Here is a 16,156-nt window from a genome sequence, read left to right as displayed (position 1 = left end):
AATTATGCACACAAACACACACAGAGACAGTTCCTTTCAAAAGCACAGATACCATCAGTGTCAGAAGGGTGAGATGGAGATGGGAGAGAAGGCAAGACATCAAAAGCAAAAATCACGGAGAAGAAATGTCAAAGGTTGTGGTGGCCTACTTATGACTGAAGGGCAACACATAACACACTCAGAAACACACACACCTCCGTTAGCCTGTCACAATGGGCACTTTGCCTACTGAACTTGGCACACTCGCAAACAAGCTTGTCATAAAGGCTGCTGTTTTTCCATTCTCCCTCTTGATGTTTGTCGCTCTCTTTCTCTCTCTATCCAAATTCTCCCTCTGGAAAATTGGCTGGCTGTTTGGGGCTGTTGGAGAAACTGTTTCATGCAAGCTGTGAACTATTGCTCAACCTGTAGAGGGTGGTTTGTGACGCTTGTCCTAATTTCACAGTGGAAGACGCAGGTATATGAAGTACTTCAGTTATTCCTAGTGCTGTATTTCATTTAAATGACTTTTGCCTCTAAAACCATCTTAAAGGAGCTCAACAGTGAAAAAACAGGAATAGAAGTCCTTAACAAAGTGTCTTTGTGCACTGATGCAATGTTTGCTTACTCCACCCTCTGTGCACTTACGACCTTACTACCCCTGCAAGTCCGAAGGAAAGCATCTTCTTCCCTTTGCTTGTATCTTAGTGTGAGTTTTTGTGAATGTGTGTGCACAGTGGAGAGGTATCAGTGCACAGATGTGTTTTCTTGGAGTTTGTATTTGTTTTTATCAAATTATGACAGATTGGTGTGATCATAAATGTGTAAATGCGCATGTCTACTTGTGCGTACACTGGTGCATTGTAAATGTAAACAGTGAAAGGTGACCAGAGGAGGATAGACATGTGTACAACAGTGTGTCTACAGACGGGTGTGTTTGGTTTTCCAGTGCAATATATCTAAGATTTGCCATTCAGGCTCTGCACAGTGCTGCTCTGACTCCGCTGGACAAAGAGGTCACTGACAGCATCACAAAAAGCTCCCTCTTTCAGCCCGTTTACAAAAACAACAGATTAGACTTGAAAGCGCAAGGGAGAAAAAACATCACTTTCCTAGCTTGGCTGAGGAACATCCAAAAGAAGCCGTGTCCTTTTTATTTTCGGTGCTGGCTGATGCAAGTCATCACAGCACTTCCTTTAGCACACAAAACTCTTCCTCAGCTGCAGAAACTTGGCTCTGACCAACCTGGCTACATGGATCCCAATCAGAGAGGATATGTGGGATTGCAGCTTCATCTCTCCCTCTAACGCCCCGTCTCTCCGTGGCTCCATCCCCAGCCAAGTCAGTATGCCTCTAACAGATTTCAACGAACACAGCAAGGGGTTATTATATCCAATCCCTGGTCAGACAAATCTGTTTCCATTTAAACTACACACTCCCTGCACCCCGTCCGTGCTCTCGCTCCTCACTTCCCCCCCAGTCTGCCCATCTGATCTGTTTGTGTGTAATTAAATATTACAACCAAATCACCCACAAAATGTGTCTGTATCGACCATAGTAACTGGCTTCAGTTTTGTTGGAGCACACATACAGAGAAACCGATGCGTGCCAGCTAATGCATATTAGCAATTAGAATTGTTATGGTTGGCATTGATTTTTCAGGGGTAGGAAGCAGGAAAACTGATAATTTGAGGTTTGACGGAGACTCAAAGAGTTTACTCTTTGTGAGCTCTGTACAAATGTTTAAAAGCAAGGCGGAACAAATCTGCATTGCCACAGAAACAACCAAATTATAAGACTGAATGGAGTACTGTGTATGTCTTTTTCTTCGCAAACCATATGCTGCAACACTTCATCAACCCATCTCTGTCTTAAATAACTGCGTGAGAGGGTGGCGTAGCAGTAAGATGGACTGTCTTTTAGTAGCAATGACAGATTTCTTAGTGACTGTCTGTACTTAGTTTATGTCTGGGATGGGTGCAATTACTACTGTAACAAAGTAGCTCATTATGCACATGGTCTTTTTTTATTTTTGCATTTCAAGTCACAATTACAGTATAGTTTGTACTGAGCATTACACTTTGTCAGGTCAGATTTTACATGATTTACAGAAAGACAATGTTTTTAACTCGATGTTCTAACTTCACCAAATTTATTTCAGCCTCAGGAGTGTTTAGTAAACACTAAAAGCCTGCACACACCTTTGGTAGTATTAATTTACACTCCAAATTTATGTGAAGGTCAGACAGACCTGACTTCTCTTGCAGCATGTCAGTCAGTGGAAGAAAGGAAATAAATATGAGCCGCAGGAGCTAAATGTTATGTGGAGAAAGGCCTTGATATTGCACCTCCTCACCATGTCTGTGTTGTTCAGTTAGATCGGCTTTTCTCACAGTCACACACTTTAATCCCAATGTCAAATCATTATCGGCTATGTCGCCATCCTACCCTTTTTCTTTTTGGCTTGTGTTGCTATAGCTACTGATTGAGTGGCAAGATGGACAAAAAAAAGGCTCTGGTAACTTGTGGCAACCAAGGCCAACATGATCCAAAGAAACATAAGCACTGATTGGCCTGTACTTCTCAGTGCCAATCCAAGGTTTCAGAGGCTGACAGCAACACCATACAAGTAACTTGTCCTTTAGGCTTCATGAACACCAAGAAATGTAAAACCTTATAGGCCCATTGCGCACTGTTCAAAGCAACACAAAAAAAAGGAGACAACATTAATGTTTACATCTCCAGCTGCCACGAGCACAAAGCACCTCTTCCATGAGTAGATGCACATTTCCTTCTGCCCAGTTGGCGAGTGGCGTAGAGCAGAAGGAAAACTGTTCCAACATGAAACTGCTCGCAACAAGGTCTGTGGATTATCTTGAGTAAATGGGTCATGATTTCTGGAAAGAGACGTCGCTGTTGAGTATTTCAAATGTATTTTTTGGCACTTTGAGCACCACAAGCCGAGTGTCATCTAGTTCCATTCTGTTGGAGAGAAAGCAGACGTTTCTACAGCTGATATTTCCAACACATTGCAACTTACACTGGCAAATTAATGTATATCAAAAGCATTAAAATTATATTTACCATCTATATATCATCACAAAGTGTATGACTGATTAAGCAAGTCAAATGTCAACTGTGTCCACTGGCGTCATAGCAAAACAAGTCCTCATTTTTATATACTTTTATATTGAGGAACATTTGCTCATACCAGTATAACTACCACTGACCTTTAATCTCTGACCCTCGACATCTAACACTCAGGTTTTAGTGTTATAATGACCATGCCAGACTCCAACACAGGTGCATGTGGCAGTGCTGTCTCCAAGCCAGACTTCACACAGGGATGATGTGAGGCACAGTGGTTTCTTTCAACAAAACCATTGCTAGCATTCAGGCAATGCACTGAGCCGCCTGGTCCAAGATTCCAGCCATCTTCCAGCCAGTCTTCCTGCTTCCCTCATTAGGTACTCCATCTGCAACCCCAAACCAACGTGCAGGACAGATTCCCTCGAGAACCATGGCCAGGACTTTGTGGTAACATATGTGACACACTGGCTGCACATTTTCCAATTCAAACAAGCCAAATAAGCTCAATACCAATCTGAACTCATCTGTTCTCTCTGGATAGACTCAACTGATACTCTCCAAGAATCAGATTAGCAAGAATAAATCAAGATGCAAGGGCACTGACGCTTTCAAGTTTGCTGTCACTATGTCTGTGTCTATTTGCGTCCACTGCCCTTTCTCTGTCATCCCCATCTTTCTGTGCTTCCTCCCTATCAGTGCTTTACTGTAAACAGTTTTAAGAAGCATGACTCATGCTGCTGTAATGTGATAGGAGGAGCATGGCTTGAGATCAAAATAATGACTGAAGAAGGAAGAGAGAGGAGCGAGTACAGACGGGTTACAGACAGGGGAGTACACCATCTGTGAAGACAGTCATTTGACTTTGATTGTTATTAATTTCACAAACTAATGACCTGCATCAAAAGGACGTGAAATCAATGTGAGGTTCCCGAATCAGTGTCATTGGTTTTGTAATAGCTTGACAAATCATTTGCGGTGTCATATCTGTGAAGGCATTACTCATAGTTCTCCAAGAATAGTCCATACCCACACAAGCACATTTAAGCACCCACAGATGAGCACACTGAAACACATGTGCACACCATCACTCTAATGGGTCAGTGTTTTTACAGCTGGGACCAGACAAGAAGCCAGCGCAAACAGCGACATGGGCCATCAGTGTGTGCGTGTGTGTAGCCTGAGGTGGAACGTACACAAAGCACACACACGAGCATAAATTGTAGTGTTTTATGACGGATTAACCATTATCCACTAAAGCTGTATGACTTATGGTCTTAACTCTATACACACTCTGACCTGCTGCTGCAGTGCTCACAAGGTTAGCCTAAATTTGTCTGTACAGTTATTCGGGCCAAACACAGGCTTGATTTTAATGCCTGGGCAAATTTGCAGTATGCCTATCACACAAGGATGAACTTAAGTCTATTGCACTATAATATTAATGTCCTGATATGTTTTCCAAAACTGTATTTGATCCCGCTCCAGATTTGTGGAGCAGGGAGTGTATTTTGAGAGTGCTGGTTTCCCCATCTGTGTGACCACAGTGCTGGGCTGCTCTCCCTGCATCTTTCTGCCCACTGTTCCCACGCCTCTTTCTGGGCTAAATACATATTTAGGGAAATACTGAGCAGCAAATCATATGTCCTGCTCTCTCAGTGCACCCCAAACCCATTACTCACGGGCCTTTTTACTACTTTTTATAGAGCTGGAGCGGAGAAACTGAACTTTGCTTTTTGTTAGTGCTGGACCAAATCAAAGTTTATTTATCCAGGTAAATTTTGCTGTGCATGAATGCTCTCTTTCAGACAGTCCCTGCTTCACATTCATTCAGTTGTACGGACTCGAGTCATAGAGCAGCCCTTTACAACCACAATCTTCCACTGCAAAGCTTGAATGGAGCTGTTGAGAGTTAGCGTCTTTGCTCAGGGTCAAATCACTAGTTTGCATATCTCACTATTGGACTATTGCTTTAACGACTGACATGGGAAACAAACACAGATGCAAAAGAAGTGTGAGAACACTGCAAAAGTCCCACAAAAACTCAAATGCGGCTGCACTTAACTGCTCTGCCAGTCGGACAAAGTTTAACAGACATCTGTGTGCCAGTCATAAAGACCAACCCCTTCATAGCCACTTCCACTGTCCATTAGTAAAGCTACTACTCTGCACTTTAAAATGCCCCACAGTACTATCAATACAAATTATACCAGGAAGCTTGTGCTATTTCCTTGTGTGGAGAAATGAATGTCAAATGGATTCCTCTGTATAGCGGCACTGTGCAGTGAGTTCAACCAGTGCTGTGGAGCCATTTGAACACACAGCAGACTAAAGAGGTTTCCATGGTATGTGCGTGTGTCAGTGTGCACGAGAATGTGCCCGTCCAAGTGTGCGCCTGAGTAATGAATAAGATCCTGGCACATCACAACCGGGTTCCTCTAATGCACTCCCTGTAGACCAGAAGAAATAAACAGATAAAGATGAAGTGGACGTGAACGCAATAGCAAAGAAAAAAAAAAAAAGAGGGCCAAGAGCGAGAGTGAGCAAGAGAGGGCAGGAGGGGAGGAGGGAGGGAGTTTTCAGAATTGTTATTGGAGCCGTAGAAGTCATTTCTGACTTAAAGAGTTCCAGATGTGGGCCAGCCCCTGAGAAAGAGCCGGAGAGATGGAGAGAAATCAAGAGGAAGGGAGGAGTATTTATCAGACTGTACCCTTCCATGTGATCAGTAGTCTACCCTCCCGTTCCGAGAGCATCTGGTTCGAGAGCAGAAAGTGGATCTTTGCTTTTGTGCACACTAATGGTTGTGGCGGCTGGGGGGCGGGTGGACCTGAGCAGCAGTGGGGGGTTCGGAAAGCAAGATTTAGGGTGTGGGGTGTCAGGTGGTAAGGTGGTAGAGGGGTATGTGGCCAGAACAGCTCGGTCTAGGGCCTATAAAAAGCAAGGGTGGTCAGAATAATGGTCTGTTGTTATTATACACACACACACACACACACACACACACACACACACACACACACTGGTCTTTCTCAAAACCAGTGATTGAACTCACCAAAATAGGACCCAACCAAAAGACATCCGGTTAAATACTGGGACAAATGCCGCTCTTTAACTTATTTTGCAATGAAACAGCTCTAACTCAAGCATATGGTCACATAACTGGCAAGTCCAAAGCACTGCACATTTCCAGGCTTAAAGGGAGAGCACAGTAGAGAGAAACCAGTGAAAGCTGCACAGAATGTGAAATGTAAGGTGTCAGGGCATGTGTGCATGCATGTGTGCAAGTACTGTATATAAAGTGCTGAATTGATCTCAGACCTTTAGGAAGTTGGCAGAGTTACAGCATGCATGCATCACATGCACAGAAAGGTGCTCCTGCATGATAACGTCTTAACTTAGATCAGCCTGCTGCCCTGTCATAATGACTATGACCAGTTATTTTCTCTCCCCCTCTCTCTGTTATGCATGTGTGTATGTACATGGATGCCCATGCCCAGCTTCCCCAGCATTTGTTTTCACTCCCTCTGCGTTGGGCTAAGCTGCACGATCACACAACAAAAGGCTATTGTGCAGTAGTAAAAAGCTCTGCTCCGGGGAGCTGGTAGTGGGCCACAAACAAAGGCTGGTTACATTGTCCCAACACAAGCTCATGAATCAACTCAACACAGGGCTGCCAAAAACAGCCACGGAAAGAGCGCTGTGAGTCTACTAGGGTTTTGACAAAGAAGGAAGGGAAAGAGAGTTGATTAAGGAGGGATGTGAGGGTGGAGGAAACAAATGGACAGGGAGCAGGATGCACAGCTGGAGCTGGAAGAAAGAGGAGGGAGAGAGATGTAAGATATGTGGAGATGGTGGTGGGTGAGAGGGATTTGTCCAAGAGGAGGAGAGCTGGACGATGAAATGGAAGAAGGGGAGGATTTGAAAGGAGTGCAGCCAACACAGCAGGAGGATGAGAGGTGAAGTCAGCATAAACAGAGAGCTGTGTCAACAGACAAGCCTCCTGCCTGTGCTCTAAAGGCTCTCTGCACCTCAAATCACAACAGCAGAACACGAGTGACATGTGAAGACTCAATCTTTTACCTAAGAGCAAAGTAGTTAAAATCAAATTTGCCCATCCGACACAGAATCCAGCAGTCATTTCTCCTCACACGGCCTTGGTCAGAGAGGAAAATACTCTCTTTGTTTGTATCAGATGCCTCTGTTCTGTTTTTTCCTATTCTGACAGGTCCAATTAACAACGAATCCATCAAGGCCTCACGCACAAAGAGCTGCTATTGTACACAGCAGCAGGCCACATTTCACCTTTTCCACACTGTGAGGGAGTGGAAAGTGGTGACCAGCACTCTGGAAGGAGAGTGTGTGACAGAAAGAAAAAGTTTGGGGTGAATGTTGACATCCATCACCTCATGGGAAAACATACACTGAAAGCTGTCATTTGCAACTGGACATAATGTTGATTTAACACTGGAAAAGAGTTAAATATATTTACCACTGGCGTTCTTCCCGCAGATCAAGTGCTCATAGTGCTGCAGGACTCCCCACAGCTCCGCGTCATTGTTCACCACCCCCTCCAGGGCCTCGGCACTCACTGGGGCGCATGCTGACCCTGAATCTGGCCCTGGATGACCCCTCTCGGCCATCAGCACCCGGACTCCTATCTCCTCCACCAAAGCTTCCATGCATGCGGTCAGGCATATCGCTGCATACTCATGGATGCGCACGGAGATGCGGGTATCCACCATCCAGCGGAAGAAGCGTCCCACGGAGAAAGACAGGCCGCAGCGGGCGGACTTGCCCTTCCTCAGCAGCTCCCCTGCGCTCATACTATACATGGAGATGGCCTTGACCGTAGCAGAGACGCAGTGGTCAGCCAGGGCCCAGCTGAGCACCAGCCTCATGGCGCTCTGCACCTCGAAGCGTGTGCAGCGGCAGTGCATGACGCTGAGCCGCTGCGCCTCTCTGGAGATGCGGATGAGAGCCCTGCGGAGGAGGGCGGACAGCCGCCTCACCGCGTCCGGGGAGAACACAGGTGCAGGTCCCCCTTTGATGCTCCCACTCCCGGCCACTTTGCGAAGTATCTTTGCCACCTCCTCCTCGCCCCAGGGGAACTCCTCCAAGTCAGGTAAGCGGGGACACTTGGAGAAGATGTCCTCCGGGTCTTCGGGGAGGACAGTGTTGACCGTGTCCCAGCTGTTGTTCCTGCTGTTCATGGAGCCGGAGTAATACCACCAGTTGCCCCGGTGAGGGGCCGTCATGAAGGCCTGGGAGTTTGACTTGGAGGAGGACAGGCTGAGGGATTTGCAGGAGTCCCCCGCCCCGTAGCCAGAGTCCAGCGTCAGGTCCTCCAGGGTTTTCATGTGGACATTGCTCAAACCAGCCATTATTGTGAAAGTGTGTGTGCAGGGGTGTTTTTGGACGAGCCGCAAACCTCGTCAACGGTTTACCTGAAGTCAGCCAAGCAGCAGTCGAAACTCCCCGCAGAGCTGGATGAACTGGTTACACAGCGGCACACTTGTCAGACATGCTGCTAAACAGAGTTCAGTGCAGGACAGCGAAACAACACAACTGTACCCGCGGATAAAACTCCACTAGGCAGCCAAATTTTAATCAAAACCACCCTGTAGTGCCGGGACAGCTAATGAAATTGAAGTCGCGCCCGTCTCACCTTTCCCCCCGGGCAGCGCAGGGATTTAAACTTTCCTCCGGTGTCCACAGTCTTTTAAAAACACGACGAAGTGTCTCCACGCTCTCTGAGAACAACCAGACTAGTGTTCATTTGTTAAAACATATCCTGTGTTACCGCTCAACACTGCGAAACGGTTTCGTTTTCGTCAAAAGCCGTGGAAAGTCCGAGACTACCTCATCTCTCTGCCGTCCCGGTGCTCGGTCAGAAAGAGGCTGTAGGAGACACTCAGCTACAGATGTGCGGGGGGAGGGGCCGCTGCTGAATGACAACACGGAAGCAGCTCGCGGACCAATCAGAGGAGGGCTCGCTTTTACGGGCAGCCAATCAAAACCCGCCCCAGCTCTTTGCTAAATTTGAGAGAATAAGAAAACTTTGTTTTGCCTCAAATGAGCATCAAACAAATTCCCAAACAAATTTGTTTTTACACATTCACACAAAGTCCTTATTATAGATTCATGTTACTACAACTGTTTTACATGTGTTTTTTCTTATGCTTTCCAATTAATTAGCATATTAATGGGTCTGGGGAAATTCTTGTGTGTGTGTGTGTGTTTTAATTCTGCATATAATTGTGTGTTTTTTTGTATATGTTACGCTATCATACATAGGTGTTTGAGCATGTTATGAATAGTACAACACTCATTGGAAGGGTCACTGTCCCATTTGGCAATCAGGCCTCTGCTCCTCAGAGTTGATCTCATCTAATTGGTGGCACCAGCTGACTGATTCACCACACCTGGTTGTAATCCGTCTGTGTCTATATCTGTTCTCATGTCAGCAGCACTGATGGTAGTCAGCTGCTGTTTTTATTTGCATTGTATTCTTTTTTTGCACTTTGAGCACCCTTTGTATTGTGCACAGATGTTCTGAATAAATTGATCTCAGCCTGTGAACCTTTTTTCTGTCCAGCCCAGTTGCATTGGTGTGCGGGTGTCTCCTCTGCCATCGTGTCTTTATTATAATTATTATAATTAACACATTTTACCAACAAAGCCATGTGTTTCTAATCAATTATTATATTAATGGGTCTGGGGAAATGCTTGTGGTTGGTTACTGTAACCAAACTGCACACCGAGCAGACTTGAGTTAGGGTATCTCCTCATGTTGACAGAGAGAATTGGCTTGCTGCCTGCACATTAGCTAATCTCTCACCTGCAGCCTGTAACAGAAATTGAATCTGTAAAGCTCTTGGTAATAATGCAAGAGGTGGAGTGGTTTACTTTGATTTGATGAGGCTTAGGGATTTCACTGAAAGTGCATTTTAAAAGCTTATTTAGACAGATGTGTTGTAATAGCTTAAATAAGTACATGTAGTTTTCTTTTTTTTAAGTTTTCCGACTAAGACATTGTGTACTGGCTCGTATTGTTTGTACCAAGTCCACTGTTTTGTGCTCATTCTGCACCAATTCAGCAGAGGTGATGCCAAAAAAGTGTCAGCTCTTGCTTTCAAAACAAACTTTACACAAATCCTCTTTCGAAACCCGTTTTGAAGCAACGTGCGGCCCTGTTTGTTGATCCTGGTTAAGCGCTGTAACATGCTTGAGGTCAAAATAAAGCAAACATGTTGAAGAGGCCTGTGACTACCTGCTTCTCATCACATAGACAGGTAGGGTGTGCCCCCACATGGGACAGAGTCCAACACTATTGCAAAATGAGTTTAGAGCAGAACTCTCACCATGTATGCTTTTGACACTGCAACACATTGTGAAAGTGGCTGTAATGAAGGTTTTCATGCGCATTTACAGACCTGGACATTACAGGACATGCTATACCATGTATGTATTTCCAGTGGAAAGAGTGACCCCCCCCCCCCACACACACACACACACACACACACACACACACACACACACACCTACTCATACATTACGGTCTATGAATCACTCAGTCAGGGAATTGAGTAGGGAGTCAACCTTTCAGTCTAGTCAACCTCTGACTGTTTTTCACTGTTAGTCAAAGTGCCTCTAAATGAGATCAGAAGACACACTGGGCGTAGGGGAGTTCACAGGAGGTTAGCACTTGCCTCATCCAGACCTCACGTAGAGGTGGTGCGGACAGCGTTTACCTCATGGTCTCCCTGCGTGCGTGAGCACTCAGGGCAGACCACCACCCAGAGCAAAGGGGCACACACAGGGGGGGATCAACAACTCAAAACAAAAAGCCCTGTGAATGATTAAATGTGGTCCTGAAAACATTACAGCTCTGCTGGAGCTCTAAATGTTAGTTTCACAATGTTTGCTTTTCTCTCTGCATTGGTCATAAAACACAAGAAATGTGATATTGGATCAATTTAACTTAGAGTGGGTAACTAGGTGGTGATGTCAGAGTCAGAGAGGTGAAGCAGCGCGAGGGTTACAGAGGGTTTTATCATGATGTCATAGTTACTTTGCACTTGTAGCTGGTAATAAAAGTGCATCAGGGCCTGTTCAAATCTTGGCAAAATGAACTTTAAGTAATCACTGTGAACATTTTTTAATCCACCTGAATATAGTTTATTATTTAAACATTTGTACAAACCCATTAAGCTTGATACACCCTTTTTTGGTACAAAAATACCCTATCATGTCACCTAACTGGTGTGATTTAAATAAGCTTTTCATGCATGGTCAAGCATAAAGGAGGTGATCTCAGACAGAGGGAGTGTGTGTGAGTGAGTGTAGGAGGGGGATTTTGAAATGCTCTTCATTTGTCTTCACACTAATCTTCTCACCTACAGTGACTCAACCCTGCCACTGCTCAAAATATATAGATGTTCTTCATTTCATTTTCACGTTTGATCCATTCAACCACTGTATGTCTGCAGGTATGTGTGTATGTATGTATGTATACTGTATGTATGAGTGGAGCACCACCGTGTGGTCAGATAGAAAATAGGGTTGTAACTGATATTTTTCACAAATATCCTACAAGAGGCAACAAAGCAAAAACAAAGCAAAAAAACAAAACAAAAAAACCCCCACACAAACAAACAAAAACAGCAACATCTGAAAAATCATCTGGACGTAAGCATAAAATTTTATTTGCAAAAACCCAACAAATCAAAATAAAAGTACAATACATTCTTAAAACCTTTTCTCTACAAAACAATTTCACAGAAATTACCTTGGAATGTATATTCCTATTTTTCATTTTTATGTTTCTTATATATATAGTCTTATATTTAATGTGTTTCTTTTGTTCTTTAAATAGTCCCATGTCAGTGTTAAATGACGTACAGTATAGACCTTTTTTCCTGTAGAGGCAAAGAAAGGGTCTTGGAGGGCATTTTTGACAATCATGTAGTCAATAACGGATCATTAACTCCCATCCACATATATGTTCAGCCAGCCTTGAGCCCTCCAGCCGCTCCCCATCAATATAAGTACCATGTTGCATAAACAGAGGCATTAAGAGCCCGGCCTCCAGCCAAACTAATGGGAACAGGTGGGGTCCTGCTGGACTGCAGCTGCCAGTGAGTCTCCATCGCACCTCCTGACTTCACTCAGTAGTCATTAGTACCATCTCTGTGTTTCTCACTAACGGGGTAACTAGCTTGTAAAGACCGCTCTTTCCTGCTTCTAAGGTAATATAATAAATACACTGAAACATCTGTAATCCATTGAAGAGAACCATATTTCCCTCTTTTACAGTGTATCTGAATGTACAGTGACGTTACAGCCTGCTGATAAATAACTGTGTATTTCTGTCTGTCCCTGCCCTCTTCTGTCATTAGTTTAAAAACTGCCCGCAGCCAAACCCTGATAAAAGGCACACATTTGTGAAACAGCCATGCCTCACCACGTCGTGTCCAACACATGAACTGGTCTCCCTTCTTGTTGGAGCTGTGTACAAGCTTAAAAGAAGAGTGTCTGTTTTCGATAGCTAACCTTTCCCTGTCTCGGTTGTATTTGAATATGAGAGACGGCGTTTTAATCCCTCAAATTCTAATATCTAAAAATGCAACTCGCAGCTCTGAAAAATGCTTGATACATGCTTCCTTCCTGTTACAGCTGACAATGAGGTTAGAGATGTGGAGGGAATGGATACCGTCAGTAGAGTTGACAGGTGTAAAACTGTTCACAAATTCAGTGTTTCAGAACAGAAAATAGCACCTTAAATGGTAGTGCATCCACGCTGTCAGAACACGAGAGCTCCTTAAAAATAATTAACAGCAGAACAAACTCCAGTTGATGAAACAAAATCAAGTCATATCCGATAGCTAGCATTAATATGGGTGTCGTACATAAAACTGATGCTTCAACAGATACAAATGCACAAATCAGCATGACACTGAAACAGACAGAGGCAGAAATGAGTTGAAGGGACAGAAAGAGAGATAAAGATGACGTATCTGTCAGTATCGATTCAGAAAGGGGGCTTCCATGATTCAAAAAACCTTCTTTGTTTTGTAATACCAGGAGAACTTCAGCACCTCTGTCATACTGATTAATGATATCCAACAGGTAGTAGTTGATACTTAGAAAGAGTGTTTTACCAAAGACAGTTCCTCTACTCGATCTACGTCACCATGCCTGACTCTATCTGAATAACATGTTGACACACATTCTATTAGGCTCCCACGTGAGAGCGTGTTAGAAAAAAAGATCTTAGGTTGTCTTCACATCTCCTTGTTAGAAAAAGGTGCTTCCTGTCACCATGAGCACACACAAGCGGCAACACACCCACATACACCTATATATGTACATACCCACGCATACACACAACCACACTCACACAAAAAACAGCTGCTTTCCCAGTCTGTCTGAAAACATTGCACCAAAAAAAGGACAGAGAGAAGGAGAACAAAAATAACTCTCTTCTCTCTGTACAGTAGTTCAGTCAGTGAGGCAAAGTGATGACTCAGGTCTATCTGCGTAAACGGCTCGCTTGTACAATTCAGATTTGGACTCTGTTTCCTCGTACAGACAAGCATACAAGAGGGGCCGATGGCGAAACGGGGGCGTCCCCGAGAGGAGCCCGTTTCAAAAAAAGGCAGAGTTCAGGCAGTGAGCGAGCTCCCACAGGTCTCTCTCTCACACACAGTGGATCTGCAGGTAGGTTCAGAAATCCTCCGACCAGCAGGGGGGGCGCTACCCCTTTGGGGTTTTCTTGTTTTGGGCGTTCCACATGCCTCGTTTGGAGTGGTAGTAGTGAAAGAAGTTCCTCAAGCGTAGTCTCTCCACCTCCAAACCATTCTGCAGTACCCTAGAGGTGATGGGAGGGAGAAATGCTAAGTTAAAACTGGGTTATTTTCATTGTAGTGGGTTGCAAGGAAAGTGACATGCTTTTTTCATCAGCAGAAAATAGGGTTAACAACTGTTCTTAGATCATGTTCAAAATACTGACGAAACTTACATCTGGGTAGGGTCTAAACATGTTATATCCATCCCTGTTATCTTGGGGATGAGTGCAGTAATCTGAATTCAACCAAGATAACCTGCATGGCTCCATAGCATAAGAGGTAAGAGGTAAGTGAGAAAACGTGTCTATAAGGGATAACTGGCTTCTCCTTTACCCAAATTCAGCTCATAATTGCAACACATTTCGACAGCAGCAACCTTTCCTGATGTTAGTAAATGTAGGTAATACCTTACACTGAATATTTTAAGACCTTGCTGGCTGACACATATAGCACCTATTGCTGTTGTACCCACTATCCACCTTTATTGCTTTAAAAGAGTACATTTACTGTATACACTTTATAAGTGTTTGACAATCCAAGCAACATCTATAAACATTGTATCTTAACAGTGATGAATTATAATACACAGAAGGAGGGCACGATTGTATAAGCTCCTGGTACTACCATGAAAAAGTGTGCAATGTTTACTACAACTTTAAACATCATAATAGAGTTGAGTCAACATCTTGTGACACAGTCTAAATAAAAAAGAACTCTATATAGTCTCTTAATAGTATTCATTGTGGAGCTATGGTGTCAGCTTGTTGCTGGGTTACCTGTCTAGCAGCTCCCAGTCCTCTCCACCCCAGCGGTCTTTGAATTCCTCCGTGTTCATCCCTCCGATCTTATCAAAATCAGACTTATATATTCCAAACAGGCCGAAGCCGTTCACCTCCCAGTAACCTGCGGAAAGAACAAAAAGAAAGTTAAAAGGAACTATTGGTCCCATTGCACACCGTTGCATCAACTGTGATCTGATGCCTACAAAGTAACAGTATGTGCTCCTGATGCAAGAGCCTTTATTATGCATGTAAATTGAAATTTTCTGTTATGAATTCAAAGTAAGTGTCTGGAACTGGGGAATAAGTTTGAGTGACGAGTCAAACTAAACTATGTTAATGCGTGAGTGTTATTATTCCTGTACGAGCGCAGACGTGTGCCTGCAAGCGTGTAATGCGTGTGTGTTTTGTTGTTTGTTACCATCAGGCTCATGTGGCGAACTGCCGCAGCCGAGTCTCATGACAATGGGAGCGAAGGCGAGGCGTCCCTCCACACAGTGCTTCCTGATGCTTTCCAAGATGTTGAGAGGGAAGTGGATGTGCAGATCACACAGGAACACAATGCTGTGACTATCCTGAAAGAGGAAACAAACGTGCACGTATACATTCATTACACTGAAATCATCTCTGAATCTGTGACTCTGTGTACGAGCTGGTGCAAATGTGAGCGTGCAATTGGATGTTCACGTAACGCCTAATATAGGATTTTAGGATTAAAGAAAGTGGAGAAGTCTGGGCTCAGCATCAGTGGCTTGTCTTCACTTCCAGAGCCTGCAGGTCATTCAGACATGAGTGACGGCCCCGTCATCCCACCGTGACAGCACTGACACTCAACTGACGGATCAACGTCTGTCCAAATTTCCAGCCGCTCCACGCCCCTGTGGGTGGGTGTGCACGCGTGTGTGACAGGGAGACAGCCAGAGAGCGGTGTTAAAGGCACATGCACACAAATAACCTGCGAAAGCGAATGGATGTGACAGCTATGGCATACACATGACAGAGGAAATGCAGCTAACTGTCTAAGCGATTCGCTGTCACCCACAGCCAGGCTCTGTGGGAGAGGGCGAAGGGAAGCAGGAGGAGGCTCGGAGGTTAAGGGCGAGATCCGCAGCCCGTGACAGACCGCCGTGGCAGTGATGTATTCATTATGCATGAGTGTTCTTTCTGTCTGTCCATCAGTAAAGGTCATGTGGTCAGTATGAGTGGCTGACCTTCAGTGAGTGGCTTTTTCCCTGCCAGCTCACGTTGTTGTCTCGCCTCTGTGTGTATGTTTGTTTCTCTAACCTCAATAGTGTCCACTCCGATCTGCAGTCCGGCTGAGCGCTCGAAGTTGCCTTCTCTCCTTAGATACTCATATCTGTTCAAACAAAAATATGCACACACATCACTTGAAAAGCCTTGAAAATATTCTAAATCATCTCAACATTTATTTAAAGGAACAGTATGTAAGATTTAAGGGAGATTTAG

General features: G+C 44.5%; 2 protein-coding genes across 2 annotated transcripts in view; both read right to left on the bottom strand.

Annotated features, from left to right (window-relative positions):
- Positions 1 to 8,981, bottom strand: part of abtb2b (ankyrin repeat and BTB (POZ) domain containing 2b) — a 48,808-nt gene extending 39,827 nt beyond the window's left edge. The window contains exon 1 of the mRNA XM_050073027.1: positions 7,553 to 8,981. Within this exon, the coding sequence (XP_049928984.1) occupies positions 7,553 to 8,444 (892 nt within the window). The 5' untranslated portion in view covers positions 8,445 to 8,981. The remainder of the gene's footprint in view (positions 1 to 7,552) is intronic.
- Positions 8,982 to 11,745: 2,764 nt separating this feature from the next.
- Positions 11,746 to 16,156, bottom strand: part of b4galnt4a (beta-1,4-N-acetyl-galactosaminyl transferase 4a) — a 179,517-nt gene continuing 175,106 nt past the window's right edge. The window contains exons 17-20 of the mRNA XM_050073770.1: positions 15,974 to 16,046; positions 15,111 to 15,264; positions 14,687 to 14,813; positions 11,746 to 13,933 (exon numbers count right to left, since the gene is read on the bottom strand). Of these exons, the coding sequence (XP_049929727.1) occupies positions 13,819 to 13,933; positions 14,687 to 14,813; positions 15,111 to 15,264; positions 15,974 to 16,046 (469 nt within the window). The 3' untranslated portion in view covers positions 11,746 to 13,818. The remainder of the gene's footprint in view (positions 13,934 to 14,686; positions 14,814 to 15,110; positions 15,265 to 15,973; positions 16,047 to 16,156) is intronic.

This window comes from Epinephelus moara, chromosome 20 (assembly GCF_006386435.1).
Source record: "Epinephelus moara isolate mb chromosome 20, YSFRI_EMoa_1.0, whole genome shotgun sequence".
In the NCBI taxonomy this organism is placed as follows: Eukaryota; Metazoa; Chordata; class Actinopteri; order Perciformes; family Serranidae; genus Epinephelus; species Epinephelus moara.
This window is presented reverse-complemented; position numbering and strand designations above follow the sequence as displayed.